This window comes from Anthonomus grandis, chromosome 2 (assembly GCF_022605725.1).
Source record: "Anthonomus grandis grandis chromosome 2, icAntGran1.3, whole genome shotgun sequence".
Lineage (NCBI taxonomy): Eukaryota > Metazoa > Arthropoda > Insecta > Coleoptera > Curculionidae > Anthonomus > Anthonomus grandis.
In genome coordinates this window covers 5,084,692-5,102,250 of record NC_065547.1, presented here as the reverse complement: position 1 = coordinate 5,102,250, position 17,559 = coordinate 5,084,692, and the positions used below count along the sequence as shown (strand labels likewise).

The 17,559-nt window shown below is 33.5% G+C and overlaps 1 protein-coding gene across 1 annotated transcript in view; it reads left to right on the top strand.

Annotated features, from left to right (window-relative positions):
* The window catches only part of LOC126750087 (cystathionine beta-synthase-like), a 28,248-nt gene extending 14,118 nt beyond the window's left edge, over positions 1-14,130 (top strand). The window contains exons 6-8 of the mRNA XM_050459590.1: positions 7,505-7,971; positions 13,432-13,757; positions 13,815-14,130. Coding sequence (XP_050315547.1) covers positions 7,505-7,971; positions 13,432-13,757; positions 13,815-13,981 — 960 coding nt within the window. The 3' untranslated portion in view covers positions 13,982-14,130. The remainder of the gene's footprint in view (positions 1-7,504; positions 7,972-13,431; positions 13,758-13,814) is intronic.
* The last annotated feature ends 3,429 nt before the right edge of the window (positions 14,131-17,559 follow it).

Genomic DNA, 17,559 nt, shown 5'->3' with positions numbered 1-17,559 from the left:
CACCTTTATTGACAGTGAAGCGTATGAAGAAAGTACGTCCTTCAAGATGGTCACTCACTTTAAAGTCGAAAATCTGGAAAACCAATTGAACGAATTGGATAAAATAAAAAGCATGATATTCAGTAGAGTATTTTCTGAAAATGTTGATAAGGGTTCAAAATAGTCTGACTAAAAGTTTGGCAAATATCCGCCTTTATTAATAGTGAAGCCCAAAAAGAAAGTATGTCCTTCAAGGTAATCACTTACTTCCAAGTCCAAAATCTGGAAAACTAATCGAATAATTTGGATGAAGCAAATATCATGATAATATGTTCAGTATTTCCTAGAAATTTTGTTAAGAGTTCAAAACAATCTAAGCAAAAGTTTGGACAATATCCACCTTTATTGACAGTGAAGCCTAAGAAGAAAGTACGTCGTTCAAGATGACCACTCACTTTAAAGTCGAAAATCTAGAAAACCAATTGAACGGATTGGATAAAATAAAAAGTATGATATTTAGTAGAATATTTTCTGAAAATGTTATCGTTAAAAAAGAGTCCGAGAAAGAAGTTTCGCAAATATCTTAGAAATATCCCACTGAAATCTTTCGTCAAATTTTTTTTTCGTAATGGCCCTAACTACACTTGCAGTAACATCTAACCTCATAGATTACAAAAACATCAGGTAACGACGAAATTTTAGCAGATCTATAGGATTTAGAGCACTTTGAAAATTTCCTAGTTTTTCCATTTTTGACGATTACTTATTCACCTCAAAACTGTCAATATCTCAGGAACTATAAGAGGCATAACTTTGTGAATCATTTTATTAAACTTAGAAGGGCAACGATACTCAAGAATAATTGGAATTTTGAAAAAAGAACCCATAGTTTTCTCGTAATCGTCTCTCAAGGTTTGAAATGTACCTTTAACCTTCGTCTTTCCGGGTGGAGTACAAATGTACCCCATAAATTTTTTTTCTTGCATATTTGCCCAAAAAAAGCTTATTTTTTGTGAAGAATTTTATTTTCTGTTAATAAAAGCTTTGTAAATATTTACTGCCTTTTAAACGACATTTTTTTCTCGGTTTTTCAAAAATAAAATTGTTTGAATAGCCTGGGGTACATATTTTATACCCCACGTGGGAATGCACGCCTACTGGCTTGGCTGTGCTTTGTACTTCGATCCGGCGCGCGCTGCTTCTAAAAATATAGACCACAGATGTAAATAGCTTCGCACGGAGCTATTTACATTACATTATTCCGTGCGGAGCTATTTACATCTGTGATATAGACCATTAGTTGATTAGAGTGATCGTTGCAGTGTGCGCAGACTTATTTACTGTTTTATTTATTTCAAAGCCATTGAAGTGTTTTGTTTTAGCAGTTAGTTTTGCGAGTTTTGTGATATTTCGCTTTTTTTAAATTTAATCAAAAATATTGAAAGGCCTTAGTGATGCTGAATTAGAACGGCTATTATATGCAGACTCCGATGGTGAAATAGGGGAATTTGACGTAATTTTGTCTGACGATGAGGAAAGTGACGGGGAACCGGAAATAAATGACGAGGAGTCGGATCTTATTGAATGCGATAGTGACAGTCAAGGCACATCTGTGGAGCAGGAACAGCAAGAGTCTATGGACGGTGGAAATCTATTTTATAAATCTAAAGATGGTATCCAGTGGTCAAAAGTTCCCTATCCTCAGACACGCAGAGGAGCTAAAGATATAATAAAGAATAAATAAGGTCTTACTCCGTATAGTTCAAATTTTACCACTGAAATTGAAGCTTTTTTACTGTTCATGTCAGACAATATATTGAATATATTAGTAGTTCAAACGAATAGAAAAGCTGAAGAGGTAAGTTTAGTTTTCATTGACCTTATTTAAAATTTTATTTAATATTATTTATTAGAATTAAGAATTATTTTGTTATAGGTAATAAGACAATGGAATGAAAAATATCCACATAAATTGCAACGAACTTGGCAGCTTACCGATTCTACGGAAATCAAGGCGTACCTAGGAATCCTGTTGATCCAAGGAGCGCTTCAAGGAGCCCCAAAAAATGTTATGGTCTACAGATAAGAATCACGTCACGTAATCGATTTCAGGGGCTTACAGCATTTATTCGATTTGACGACTATTCTACTAGACCTCAGCGCAAGATAAACGATAAATTAGCGACAATTAGAGAAGTTTTTGATTTGTTTGTTCAGAATTGTATCATGGCCTATTCACCTGGGTCACATGTTACTATAGATGAGCAACTTGTTTCCTTCAGAGGGAGATGTCCTTTTCGAGTTTACATGAAAAGTAAGCCCGATAAATATGGCCTTAAAATTTGGGCAATAGCGGATAGTAAAAATTCGTACAGTGCAAATTTACAGGTTTATCTTGGTAAAATAAACAACAAACCAGAAAAAAATCAGGGTGAGAGAGTGGTTCTGGATCTTGTTGAACCCCTTGGCACTGGATAAGGAGTAACCACTGATAATTTTTTTACAAGTCTACCACTGGCAGATAAGCTTGCTGAAAAAAACTTACCCTGTGTGGAACAGTTATTTTAGGGGCGGCAGGCAAGGCAGTTATTTTATTGTTTACGGAACATCATGATGATACTGTTGCAGATGAAAAATATAAGAATAAACCTCATATTATACTTCATCATAATGATACAAAGGGTGCTGTAGACACCACAGATAAAATGGTAAACCAATACACTGCTCGCAGAATTTGCAATCGATGGCCAATGGCAATTTTTAGCCTATTATTAGATATTGCGACACTAAACTTTTTTATTTTATGGGATATTAAGTATCCAAAAATCAAAAAATCTAAGGACGACCGACGATATTTTTTGCTTCAGTTAGGAGAATCTTTGGTAAAAGAATATATTGTACGAAGATATAATAACTCAGGACGCTTAAGCAAGACGCTAAGGCAGTATAGGCGCGATGTTGTTCCAGACTTGGCGTCTCCTCCAGTTGAAAACCAAAATGAAAGACTTAAAAGTGGACGTTGTTATCCCTGTGATCGAAATAGAGATCGCAAATCTAGACAAGTTTGCAAGGAGTGTCAAAATTTCGTATGCGCGGAACACCATGTAAAAGAAGTGAAGTGTGTTAAGTGCAAAGAAAATTAACTATGTTTTTTTTATAATTTGATTAGTTACAAGTTTATTTTATGTATTTGTATAATTAAAAACATGTAAATGTATCAGTAGTATCATTTTCATGATGGGGTACAAATCGTCGGTCATCTCACGAAGTGGCGTATCTTACATTTAGCAAATTGTTCAGGAGAGGCAAAAAACGAAAATGCTTCATATTTCAATTGCCGAAGAGCCGGAAATAATTGAGATTCAGATCTAATATTTTTATATGTTGCGTACTGCTATGTAGCCTATGAGTACCTGTCGCATGAAGCATTATAACTATTTACGCTTTCGAAAAAAATAATTTTGAATGCAGATACGTCACTTGGTGTGAAACTAAATCTTGACTTTTGTGAGATACGTCTCTTATCCTTAAAAAATATTGAAAACTAAGTAGGCACAAAAAAATACCTAGTTAAAAATCAAATAATATTTTATGACAAAATAAAATAAACAGTAATCAAAATATTAAAAAAGCATTAAAAAACAAATAAATCAAATTCACAAATGAAGAAAATATCATTATGCTGTAACAAAAAAAAAACTTTGAACGGAAATTAACAGTGTTTTCTGCATGTTATAATATTGAAAACAAAAAAAGTATTAAGTATTACTAATAATATTAGTAGTGACAAAACTTCATTCCTAAGTTATGCCTATTCGTCAGTGTGGGGGAAGAGAGAGGAAAAACTGTTGATGCTCCGGTGAACGAATTACTGGAGTTTCTCCTTGACACAATGAAATCAAGTCTTTATATTTTTTTCCAGATATTTTTGGCAGTTCCTTGTTCACTTGAAGTAGTTCTAATGCTGATATATCAAGGTTTACACGTTTTAGAACTATACAGTCATACTCAGGCTCTAAATGGCTGTCTTTAAAAAATATTTTAAGAGGATCAGCTTGTTTAACTAATAAGTCCATTACGTCAGTCCACTTAACGTTCTTGCCACGTTCACTGGTTCTAATACTTAAGATTCTAAGGTTTTTTGACAATGACTTAAAATCTTTAAAGTCTCTGAATAGCATTGGAATAACCCTGTAAGGTCTTTTTGTTCGTGCCAGACTAATTATTGGGTATAGTTGAGAAGGCAAAAAAAAATTACCAGCTTTGGAAATAGCTCTGTTGATAGCACTGTGGGCTGAATCTCCTTCGCTCTGCCCATGATTTGTTTCAAAAAAACGTAAAAAGATTTCCTCTATTGTGGGAAATTTGCTTATGAAATGAATCAGCATAGAAGCGACGATGGAATTCTTGTTTTGTCCGTAACATCCGTCTGCGTACAAATAAAAATTCCGAATACCTTTCTTACTATAATATTCCAGAACTTGTGATACGCAGGATGCTATTTCAGAAGAACCACGCTTACTGACTGCTTCGTTCCACACGAAACAAAAGCACTCTTTCGTTGCTATGTTATAAAACGTAAAATTGTATGTAGCCAAACGACTTTTATAAAAAATGGCGCTTTCATTGGAAATTGGCACATAAATCACCTGTTGTAAGTCAAAAACACCACACACACTGGATGAATCTTCTATGGCTTTTTTTTTACACTGAGATTTCAGTAAACGAACCCTTGTTTTTTTGGCAATATGAATATCGTAGCGAGTTTTTAGTTTCTCTTTAACGGTTTCTTCGCCCTCTCTATAGGATACGCAAAGAGAACACAAACCTTTTTTTGGTGTGTGAAAAGATAAATTTTTAGTCTTAAAAACTCTTCTATAGCTATGAAAACTTGGTTTTTCTATCCTTCCAATTTTCTTTAATTCATCTAGTTACATACATTCTCCTTAGATTTAAATCTGGATGCAAGTACATCTGTGTCGTGCTAGCACGACAATAATGAGATCCATCTTGGGAAATCTATCGATGTGATCACTCATTTCCTTTCTTATAAGTTCCTCTCGTTGTTTGTCGCTATTATTTCTCTGCCTTCCTCCCCTTTTATCTGTTTCCAAGATTCCAGCTTTTTTTACCTTACTTAAAGCAGTTCTGGTTGTACGTTCTGAAATCGATAACGTATTCAAAAATAATTTTTTACAAACTATCAAGCGTTTTCCAGATAATGCTGTTAAACCATAAACTATACTTTGTTGTCTTCTTGACTCCTTATTAGTAGTTTTTCTTTTGGTTGTTCTATTTTCCATGTGTCGTATAAGATACTCCCTTTGCCGCGTCAAATCACCAAGTTCATAATAATATTTGAAAATTATTTTTCTATCTTCGTCAGTTATCATGATGCATTGCTTGCCAAACTTCTTACACTTTTCTGAATCACAACGTTCTTTGATTGATCTGGACAAAACAGGTTTTTTTCGTAAAAGGACTAATATATTCTTTGCCCAAATCTCTCATTTTTTTGGCAAGTTTTTGTTTATTAATTCGTGGTTGTTTCGCTGAAACATTTCCTTCTTTCTTTGTACCATCAACTAAAAATGATTCTGGACGTACTTCTTCTTGACTCTTTGTGGGCGGAGTAACTTCTACAAGTTGCTTTGGGTTTTTATTTATTTTTTTATGATGTTCAGAACAAGTATCTGGGTCTTCAATAAAATGGTTCCAACAAAGTAAAATAGGGCATCGGTGACAGGAGCTCCAGACTTCCCCTTTACATTTAGCAACCTCGCTCACTCCCCACGGCGGGTCAGCATCTTAGTCATAACATGGCGGCGGACTGCGCGATTGAGCAGAATGAGACGTATCGCCTTGCGGAACATTGGTTTCTTTTCCAGAAGTTATTACTGGCAACTTATTTTTAACTAATGTAAAAAGTGGATTTACATAATCATTCTTGCTCCATATCTGTTTCAACTTTTTTAACGGAATGTTGTCCTCGGGGTCGCTAATACTTTCCTCCATGGTTTCAACATCCAGGACACGTCCCCAATACCACTTCTTATTAAACAATATTTTAACTCGATTTCCCACTCTAATAGTCTTAGATTTATACGTACGTAGTTCACTAACATCCACCACGTTTTTGGTACCATCATCTCAGAGCACAAGGGCATTCATGTCTACCCGCAGTGTGGTAATCTGAAACACAGTGATTTATTTAGATTATTTCCATTGCAAATAAGCTCTACTTACAACTCGTTAAAAGCATACATTACTTACCGGTTATACTTTGTATCACACTATTTACACAGACTTAGTCAAACGCTTAGAAATACTCTTTAAAAAAATTGATCTAATAACGGGTTAATACGGACAATATAAAACCCGAAAACTCAGATATCACTGCGACTGCATACACTCGACTGGAAGAATAAATATTACAGTGTGCACAGACCGTGTACCCTCTCCGAACGAGATCCAACAGGTTAATAATAGTAGATACGCCGCTATCGTCAATACAAGTGTTTGTACTCAAAAATTTCACACGAATAGGCGTACGGGTTAATAATAGTAGATACGCCGCTATCGTCAATACCAGTGTTTGTACTCAAAAATTTCACACGAATAGGCGTACGGGTATTTTGTAAGATACGCCAAAAATGTAATATACATTTGCACCATTGGTATAACAGTTACAGATACGCCGCTTCGTGAGATCAAAGTGAGTTCCAAAGCAACTTGTTTTGCCGGCGTAACTATTTTCTGAAAATTTTGTTAGATACGCCACTTCGTGAGATGACCGTCGAAATGTACCCCACTTGGGACTTTACGTAACTTTTCTAACGTGGGAAAGGAAGGTTAAGGTGACCATTCACTTCAAAATCCAGTTGATTAAATATTCAGTTGAGTATTGCCTGGAAATGTTATTAAGGATTCAAAAAAGTCTGAATAAAAGTTCGCGAAATATCCGGCTTTATTGACACTTTAAAGTTCAAAATCTTGAAAATTGATTGAACGAATTGCTTAAAATCAAAAGAATGATATTCAATAGAGTATTTTCTGAAAACCTTGTTAAGGATTCAAAGAAATTTCACCAAGAATTTTTTTTTGTAAGGACCCTAACTATACCCGCGGTAACATCTCACCCCATCCATCATGAAAACACCAGTTTATGATGGGTATAAACTATAAGTTTTACAGCATTTTATACAGTTTTTTGAACCCAAATTTCTTCTCAAAATTGTCATTATCTCACAAACTATAAGAAGTACATCTTTCTAAAAGGTCTTTTATTCAGAAAGCCATGATTATGCAAGAAGCAGCATTGAAATTATGCAGAAGTTTCACGTATATTTTTCTCTCATAGAACACCAAAATACCGGATTTCATCAGATTATTAACATAGCTATACTTAAGCCTTAAAAAAAAGAACTAAGCAAAGTACATCTACAATTCGTGCTTTTTTTTCCTGAATTCTGTCTTAACTAACTCGACTATTTTAACACCAAACAACATTATTCCTTTACCGTAGGTTATAGGTGCTGGTACCGGGGGTACCCTAACCGGTCTAGGGCGAAAACTCAAAGAAATCAACCCCAATACAAAAATCGTAGGGGTAGACCCAATCGGATCAACCCTCGCCCTACCCGAGGCACTGAACGTAACCGAAGATAACCACTTCGAAGTTGATGGTATTGGTTTCTGTTTTATCAGTACAGTAATGGACCGAAATATCGTCGATGAATGGGTGAAAACTGGTGATAGGGAGTCCATGTTAATGTCCAGACGGATTATAAGGGAAGAAGGATTAATGGTCGGTAATAGTAGCGGGGCAGCCCTTACCGCAGCCCTTAAACAAGGAAAAAAATTGAGGGAGAATGAAAATTTGGTGGTGGTGTTTGCTGATGGTGTACGTAATTATCTTACAAGGGGTTTTGTTTCTGATCAATGGATGGAGCTTAGAGGTTACAGTACGCCTGTTAATCGGAATAAGCTTTGGTGAGTATTATTGTAAGAACAATGGATGTTTTAGTAGTGAATTCATAATTTAGAAAATGCTATTTTATATGAACTTTTATTGGAAAGAAGAAGAGTTTAAAACATTTAATGGGGTAATTGCATGGAATTCTTAAGTTTTATCAGGAAAACTTGATGCAAATCAACCTACTTCTTAAATGGATTTAAAATAAGGCAAATCTCGGTCCAAATTATCCACTATTTTGCAATAAAGCACCTACATCATATTTATTAAATTCCACCCAATTCTTTTTCAAATTTCAGACAGTTGAAGAGGCAATTTGTTCCAAATCGCCCCATCTTTTTTTTATAAAACTTTTAGTTAATAATCAAATCAAATCAAATCAAAATCATAAGATCAAACGAACTTACCTGTAAGTGAAGTTCGATCTTGATTATATGAAGGCCTCATCGAAATAAGTAAACAACACGTAGTATCTCCTTCTCTGGCTTAACACACAGATTTTAAAGCATATTCGACAAAAAACCCTAGCACGCTCTCCTCTCTACGACTCGTCCCCGTTCAACCTAGTTATTTCAAAGTTACTGTTGCAACTAAGGGACTTTGTTGGTAGAAAAAGTTGGGAAGAGGTGGGACTTATTTATTTTGATGAGGTCTTCATATAATCAAGATCGAACTTCACTTACAGGTAAGTTCGTTTGATCTTATGATTATACTCGGCCTCATCTCATAAATAAACAACACGTAGATGTTTAAAGTACAGTTGCAACAGTTTATTCCATCTAAGAAAACTTTTATTAATTAGATTTAACTAATAATATAAAATTTTAACAGTCGTTATCTTCTAGTATCTCCACTAATGCTGGATGAAATGTATTGTCAGAAAAACATACATTAAATAGAAAGTGTTGATCGTTGGCGGCTTGTTCAGATATAGTTTCACAAAATTGTACTCGCCTATCAAAATCGTCGTTTAGTTCTTGTACGAGATGCATTTTGTACGGATGAAACTTGTTTTTTTTTAATATCTTCTGAATGCTGCTTCTCTTAATACCAGACACGGTTGATAACTTCCTTGTGCTCAGTGTAGGATCTTACACAATATGGCCTAAAATAGCTACTTCTGAAGCTTCATTCACTACTGGCTTATCCATTTCACGCTTTTTATTAGCCACAGACCCAGTTTCCCTAAATTTTTGAACCAATTCCAAAATGTACTTGCCATGGACCTGTCGATTAGGGTGTTGTAGTGTGTTAAAGAGCTGGGCAGTTCTATTCGCATTTTCATTGTTCGCAAAGAAAAGAGAAATTATTTCAACTCTTTCAGCAAGTGAATAAATCATTATCACACTCAATGTTGTAACTAACTAACTTTAAAGAGCTATTTGTTTGACACACTATGATCTGACAGCAGTAATTAACAACCACTATTAAACTTCAAAATGTTGCTATAATAACAGTCTCAACAATAACCAAGAGTTCCCTTGCAGAATTGGCATAGATACCTATGGGTATTAAAAAAAAACAACAGAAAGTACGGTTCACAATGTAGAAGAACAAAATTTTTTGTTTTGTATTTATTTAACTGCAAAATTTACAAGCATTTTTTTTCATAAAAAATATTGACATGCTTTTGTTAGCCCCTGTATCGACTAGGCAAATAGTAATGATTTAAAACTTTAGGGTTATAATCCACAAAAAAATACCAGAAATTATCAATTATCCTAATCGAGACATTTTGACTTTTATTCATATATTTACGCACAAGGAGATGCACTTTTCTAAATAAGTGGAGAGAGTCATACGTTAAATACAGAATTATTAAATTTGTGTATTTTCTTACTTAATGCATAAAAAATTAAAATTAGTGCACGCCTATGGCGAACCCGCCCTCTGCTCATTCTGATTGGTTCAAGCGCATTAGCTGCTATAGGGAGGGGTGTGTTTAAATCGTCCAGGGGTGTATCACTTTAAAATTTCTTATATTAGTTTTTTGATTAAGTATACGATTTATAATTTTTTTAAATTTAAAACGTAATGTTTTGGCAATTGTAGTAATTCTTGAGCCCAGTTTTTCATTAAAAATTCGATTTTTATTCATGTAATTAAACACTTATTACTCAAGCATTAAATTTTAAGAAATTAATACATTAATAATTTAAAAGAGTGCACGCCCATGGCTGATCCGCCCTCAACTCATTCTGATTGGTTCAGGCATATTAGTTGCTATAAGGAGGGGCGTGTTTCAATCGGCCAGAAGCGTACTAGTGTAATTTCCTATATTACATTTTTTAAATTTTAATTATTACTATAACTAAAATTTATTTATTTATTAATGGGCGAAACATAAACTTTCTATACAGGGTGTTTCAGAACTATGGGATCAAACTTATAGGATCTGCTGCATTTATTTTTACCTTTTGTACATGATACCATAACAACAATTGTTTAAAATCAACGCTTATCAATGTCAATTCTCAATGTCATGTCTAAAAATTTTATAGCTTACAATTTTTAAACATTTATTGCTAATGGAAAACTTTACCAATCAAGAATTGGCGGATATGCATTTCGCATATGGAACAATAAACTGCAATGCACGAGCAGCATCGCGGTTGTATCATGAACGTTATCCCGAACGACAGCATCCTGGATACAAAAAGTTTATTGCGGTTCATCGGCGGCTCGCTGAGACAGACATGTTTAAGACCAAGATGCATGATACTGGTGTTGCTCGAACCGTAAGAACGGTCAAATTTGAAGAAGAGGTGCTTCAGCGAGTTGCCGATGAACCATCAAATAGCACACGTGACGTCGCTAAGAATATGAATACGAGTAACGCTTCTGTCTGGCGGGTACTACACAACTCCATCCTTACCACTTCCAGAAAGTTCAAGGTATGACTGCAGCCGATTATCATTCTAGAGTTCAATTTTGTCGATGGCTTCTGGATCACATCATTGCATCACATTTTTTACGATATGTTTTGTAGACCGATGGAGCCTCTTTCACAAGAGACGGTATTTCTAATAGTAGGAATAGCCATGTTTGGGACGAAGAAAATCCTTATGCAATTTTTCCAAGAAAACATCAGAATCGTTGGTCTGTCAATGTATGGGCAGGCATTGTTGATGATTATTTAATTGGGCCATACCTTCTACCGGAACGGTTAACAGGACCTATTTATCTGCGTTTCTTGGAGGAAGTTCTCCCAGAACTCCTTGAAAATGTTCTGCTAAACGTTAGACAGCAAATGTGGTTTCAGCATGATGGAGCGCCGGCTCACTTTGCTGTACAAGTACGCGAGTATTTGGCTCAGCGGTTTGGGCACCGTTGGATTGCCAGAGGTGGAGCAGTTTCTTGGCCTCCTAGATCACCCGATTTAACGTCGCTCGATTTTTTCTTGTGGGGACATGTAAAGTCTTTAGTCTAGGAAGCTCCAGTAGAATCAGAGCTAGACTTAATTGGACGAATAACAGCAGCATTTGAAATCATTCAAAACGAAGATCAAATTTTTAGTGTGGTCCGCCGAAATCATGTGCGGCGTTTAAATCGGTGTATTGAGGATGGAGGAAGACATTTTGAACAATTGTTGTTATAGTATCATATACAAAAAATAAAAATAAATGCATCAGATCCTATTTAGGTAATTAATATTTTTTCTAAATTTAACCGCGTCTTAGGGCCGTAATGGCGTAGTGACACATTTCCGGACATGGGTTCCTATACTCAAATGGATTCTACTGTTGCACTGAACAACCCCTAGAAGTTTGATCCCATATTTCTGAAACACCCTGTATAATTATGTATTAAATTTTATTAATAAAAAGGAATTTCTAACAGGAACACATTATGCAGCTCCCATTTTTCCATCTCAGATAGTTTACTAAATTTTTAATAATTAATCATAACTCTCTTGCCTCAATCGTATATTATCTAGTTAATTAAATCCAGTACGACTCAGGTTCTTATGTCACACGTCTTGATTCGTTGACAGTTAATAAATGTGTTAAACGTCAGTTGTCACATGACACTTTGACAAGTGACATTTAAATCAGGACCGCATTCAGATCAAATTGTCAACTAGATTGTTTCAAATAAAAAAAAAAATACTTTATCGATTTATTCGAATGAATTAGTAAAGTAAATTTCCATTTAAATTTTATTAAATCTTTTTACCAAATTATATGTAAAAATCACCAAAAAATGGAATAGTTAACTGATTCCATTACGATTTTGCATAAATTAATGTAAAATATATGACAAAAAATTGTCATGACATAAAATTATAGCTTCCATTAATAAATCTGGAGAAATTAATGCATAAAGAATAAAAATGAATGCACGCCTATGGCGAACCCGCCCTCAGCTCATTCTGATTGGTTCAAGCATATTAGTTGCTATAAGGAGGGGCGTGCTTCAATCGCCCAGAAGCGTACTACTGTAATTTTACATTTTTTAAATTTAAATTACTAAATAAATAAATTATAAAATTTCTTTATTTAATAATGGGCGACACATCAACTTTCTATTCCTATAATTATGTATTAAATTTAATTAATAAAAAGGAATTTCTTGCATGATCGCATTATGCAACCTCCAATTTTTCCATGTCAGAGATTTTACTAAATTTTTAGTAATTAATCATAACTCCTTTGCCTTAATCATATATTATCTAGTTAATTAAATCCAGTGCGACTCAGTTTCTTATGTCACACGTCTTGACCCGTTGATAGTTAGTAAATGAGTTAAACGTCAGTTGTCACATGACACTTTGACAAGTGTCATTTAAATCAGAACCGCATTGAGATCAAATTGTCAACCAGATTGTTTCAAAAAAAAAACTTTATCGACTCATTTATTCGAATGAATTAAAGTAAATTTCCATTTAAATTCTGTTAAATCTTTTAACCAAATTTTATGGAAAAATCACCAAAAAATGGAATAGTCAACTGATTCCATTACCATTTTCCATAAATTAATGTAAAATATATGACAAACAATTGTCATGACATAAAATCATGCCTTTCATGAATAAATCTGGAGAAATTAATGTATAAATGAAAATGAATGCACGCCTATGGCGGACCCGCCCTCAGCTCATTCTGATTGGTTCAAGCACATTAGTTGCTATAGAGAGGGGTGTATTTAAACACACCCAAGTGGTCCAGGGGCGTACCACTTTATAATTTCTTATATTAGATTTTTAACTATAAGATTTATATTTTTTTCTTATTTGAGAGATAAACATTATATATAAATATATTTTAAAATTATTTACAAAAATTTATTAATAAAAATGGCACGACATATTGATTCAATTCAACAGAGTTATATTCAAAACTTTTTATGTTTGAGGCATTAAACATCTATTAATAAAATTAATGTAAACCTTCTTTTCCAATCACCTTTGCATGTTCTTTCTCTCATTCTTGTTCTCTTGAATATTTTAATTATTTTCAAAATTTAAATATTGCTAGGTGGTGGGAACATCCTGTAAAAGAACTCAAGTGGCAAGAGTTACGTTTATTACACGAAAAGGCAACATGTCAACAAACCTTACAGGCTATGAACCACAACGACATAATCCATATCGGAATCACTAATAACCTGGTACATTTAATCGGAATCGTATCCAAGAGGGAGCTTACAAACAGCATCCTATCCCAGCATCGTCAACCTGAAGACGAAATAACTCTTGCCATGAATCCAGTTTATGCCAAATGTAATCCGGAGGCTGGATTGGGACTAGTGTCGAGACTATTAGAGGCTGAAGACTATGTGGTGATCACCAAAGAAACTTCTAGTAAGTCTTATGTCACTGTCACTGGATAAAGCTGCAAATGGTGATTTCTTGTTGTAGATAATAGATCCAGACTTACGGATAAGCCTTTGGGGATCGTTTACAACTGTGATCTCCTAGAATACGTTTATAAGGATTGGAATGAAAGCACCACCAAAGTGGTTCCTGTAAACTTACATAAAGAGATTTTGGTGAATAGACTTGCTACATCTATAAGGATTCAGTGATTTTTTTACTTTTATTCATAAATATATGTTCCTTATAATGTTTATCTATCAACTTATTAGTTCTTACTATATTTCTTTATTATTTAGTCTATAAATGTATTATTTTAGAGTAAGGAATGTTTTTGAAATATAAATATTTTTATGGCCTATTTATGTACACAGTGTTTAATATCTCGGGATCTATTAGAGGCACGAACTTGTGGATGGTTTCATTCGGTTTAGACCCACTCCAGTATTCAAGAATTGTTGGAATTATTTAAAAAAAATTAAATATTTTTCTCGTAATCGACTGTTAAAATTTAGGATTTTTAATTTTTTGGGCATATACGTTTTTCAGCAAAAAAAAAAATGTTCGTAACGGAAGTAACTGCAGTAGTGGCAACATCTCACTCCATAGATTAGCAAAACACTAGGTCGTTATGACATTTGAGTAGATCTATAGAAATTATAGCTTGTCGAGAATTCCCAAATTTCATATTTTTGACGATTCTTTTTAGCCTTAATTGTCCTCAAAATTGCAAATATCTCAGGAATTATAAGAGGTACGACCTTACAGATAGTTTCATCAGTTTTGGAAGAAAGAAACTACTTAAGAACCGTTAGCATCTTAAAGAAAGAACTTATAGTTTTTTCCTAATCGACTGTCAAAGCCTAACATTTTTATTTTTCGGATAATTGTTGAACCACTGATTAGTTGAACTAACTACATCACTTAAGCCTATAGATTACAGAAACGCTAGATTTTGGTGGATTTTTATCAGATCTGTAGGAGTTACACCGCTTTGAAAATTCCTAAATTTGCTATTTTTGAAGGAGCCTCAAACTTGTTAATAATTCAAAAACTATTAGAGATACGCGTTTACAAATAGTTTCGTTGAATTTAGAAGGCTGAGAGGATTCAGGAATCATTGGAATTATAGAAAATAAACCTATAGATTTTCTGCAATTGATTATCAAAGTTTGTCATTTTTTAATTTTTTATGTATCTTTGCTAAAGAATTTTTTTTTTGTAGTTTAACTAACTACACCAGTGGTGTCACTTCAACCTATACATCACAAAAACGTACGGTTTTGGTGGAATTTCTGCAGATCTGTAGAAATTACACTGCTTTGAAAATTAAAGCCACAAGAGCCTAAATTAGCCACAAAATTGCCGATAACTCAAAAAATCTTAGAAATACAATCTTCTAAATAGTTTCATTCGATTTAGAAGGATAAAAGGATTCAAGAATTATTATATTCATAAAGAAAAAACCGATAATTTTTCTAGAATCGTCTGTCAAAGTTGTGCAATTTTTCAATTTCGGATATAGAATTTTTCTTTCGTAATTTAACTAACTACACCAATAGTATCACTTAAACCTACAGATTACAAAAACGCAGGGTTTTGGTAGACCTTCTGCAGATCTGTAGGAATTACGTTGCTTTGAATATTCCTAAACTGGCTATTTTTTGGAGCCTAAATTAGCCTCATAATTACCAATAACTCAAAAACTATTAGAGGTACAAGATTGAAAATATTTTCATTGAGTTTAGAAGGGTAAGAGGATTCAAGAATCATTAAAATCATGAAGGATAAACCAATAGTTTTTTTGCAATTGACTGTTAAAGTTTGACATTTTTTAGGTATCTTTGGGTATCAAATTTTTATATCGTAATTGAACTAACTACACTAGTGATATCACTTCAAACTCACAAAAACGTAATTTTTTGATAGAATTTCTGCAGATATGTAGGAATTACATCGGTTTGAAAATTCCTTAATTCGCTATTTTTGAAGATTTTTTTGGGCCTAAGTTAACCACAAAATTAACAATATCTCAGGTAATATTAGAGGTACCACCTTGAGAATAGTTTTATTGGACTTAGAAGGACGGAAAAATTCAAGAACCTTTGGAATTATTAAGGAAGAACTCGTAGCTTTTTCGTAATTGTCTGCCAAAGTTTGGGATTTTTCGATTTTCGGTTATTGAAATTTTTCACAAAATTTTTTTTTTTTGTAATTAAACTGTCGATATTAGTAGGAATACTTGAACATGTAGATCACGAAAACGCAAGATTTTGATGAAATTTCAGTAAATCTACAGAAAATATAGCTCTTTAAAAATTCCTAAATTTGCTATATTTGAATATTTTTTGGAGCCTAAATTAGTCACAAAACTGTCTATATCTTAGGAACTCTTAGAGGTACAATCTTGAAAATACTTTCATTGGATTTAGTAGGATGAGAGAATTCAAGAACCGTTGGAATTATAAATAAAGAAAGTATAGTGTTTCTGCAATTCACCGTTAAAGTTTGGAATTTTTTATTTTTCAGGTATTTTCATGTATATATTTGACATATTTGAAATTTATTTTGGAGCCTTCATTAGCCTCAAAATTGCCAATAATTCAAAAACTATTAGAGGTACGATCTTACAAATAGTTTCATTCAATTAAGAAAGACGAAAGAATTCAAGAACCGTTGGAATTATCAAGAAAGAACGTATAATTCTTCTGCTATCCACTGTCAAAATTTGAAATTTTTTATTTTTCGGGTAATTTTAGGCATAGATTTTTTTGTAGTTGAACTAACTACACCAGTGGTGTCACTTCAACCTATAGATCACTAAAATGCAGGATTTTGATAAAATTTTAACAGATCTGAAAGAATTACACCACTTTAAAAATTCCTTAATTTGCTATTTTTGAAGTTTTTATTGGAGCCTAAATTAGCCTCAAAATTGCCAATATCTCAAAAACTATTAGAGGTACATCCTTGCAAATAATTTTATTGTATTTAGAAGTACAGGATGGTTCAAGAACCGTCGAAACTATAAAGAACGAATCCATATTTTTTTCGTAATCGACTGTCAAAGTTTGAAATTTTCCCATTTTTCGAGCATGAAAATTTTTTTTTTATGATAGAAGTAAATGCAAAAGTGGCAGCATCTCACTCCATAGATTAAAAAAACACCAAGTTTTGATCGAATTTGAGCAGGTCCATAGGAATTACATTTCCAAATTTGCTAATTTTGACGAATTTTTTGGACTTATTCTCCTCAAAATTCCAAATATCCCAGGAATTATAAAAGATGACTTTGAAAGAAAGCGAGTATTCTAGAACTGTTGATAATATAAGGAAAAAACTTATAGTTTATTTATAATCGACTGTTAAAGTTTGAGACTGTTATATTTCGGGTACCTCCGGGTATAGAAATAAAAAAAATTCTAACCGTACTAACTATACCAGCGATATCACTTCATTTATAGATCACACAAATGCGGGGTTTTTGTAAAATTTCTGCCAATTTGTAGTAATTACACCGCGATTTTTTTGGAGCCTAAATTAGCCTCAAAAAACCACTAACTCAGGAACTATTCAAGGTATAACCTTGCCAATAGTTTCACTGGATCTAGAAGGGTAAGTTAATTCAACAATCATTGACTGTCAAAGTTTGGCATTTTTTTATTTTGCAGGTATAGAAATTTTTTTCACGTAGTTAAGCTAACTATACCAGTATTATCACTTTAACCTAATGTCTGCAGATATGCAGGAATTACACCGGTTTGAAAATTCCTTAATTCGCTATTTTGGA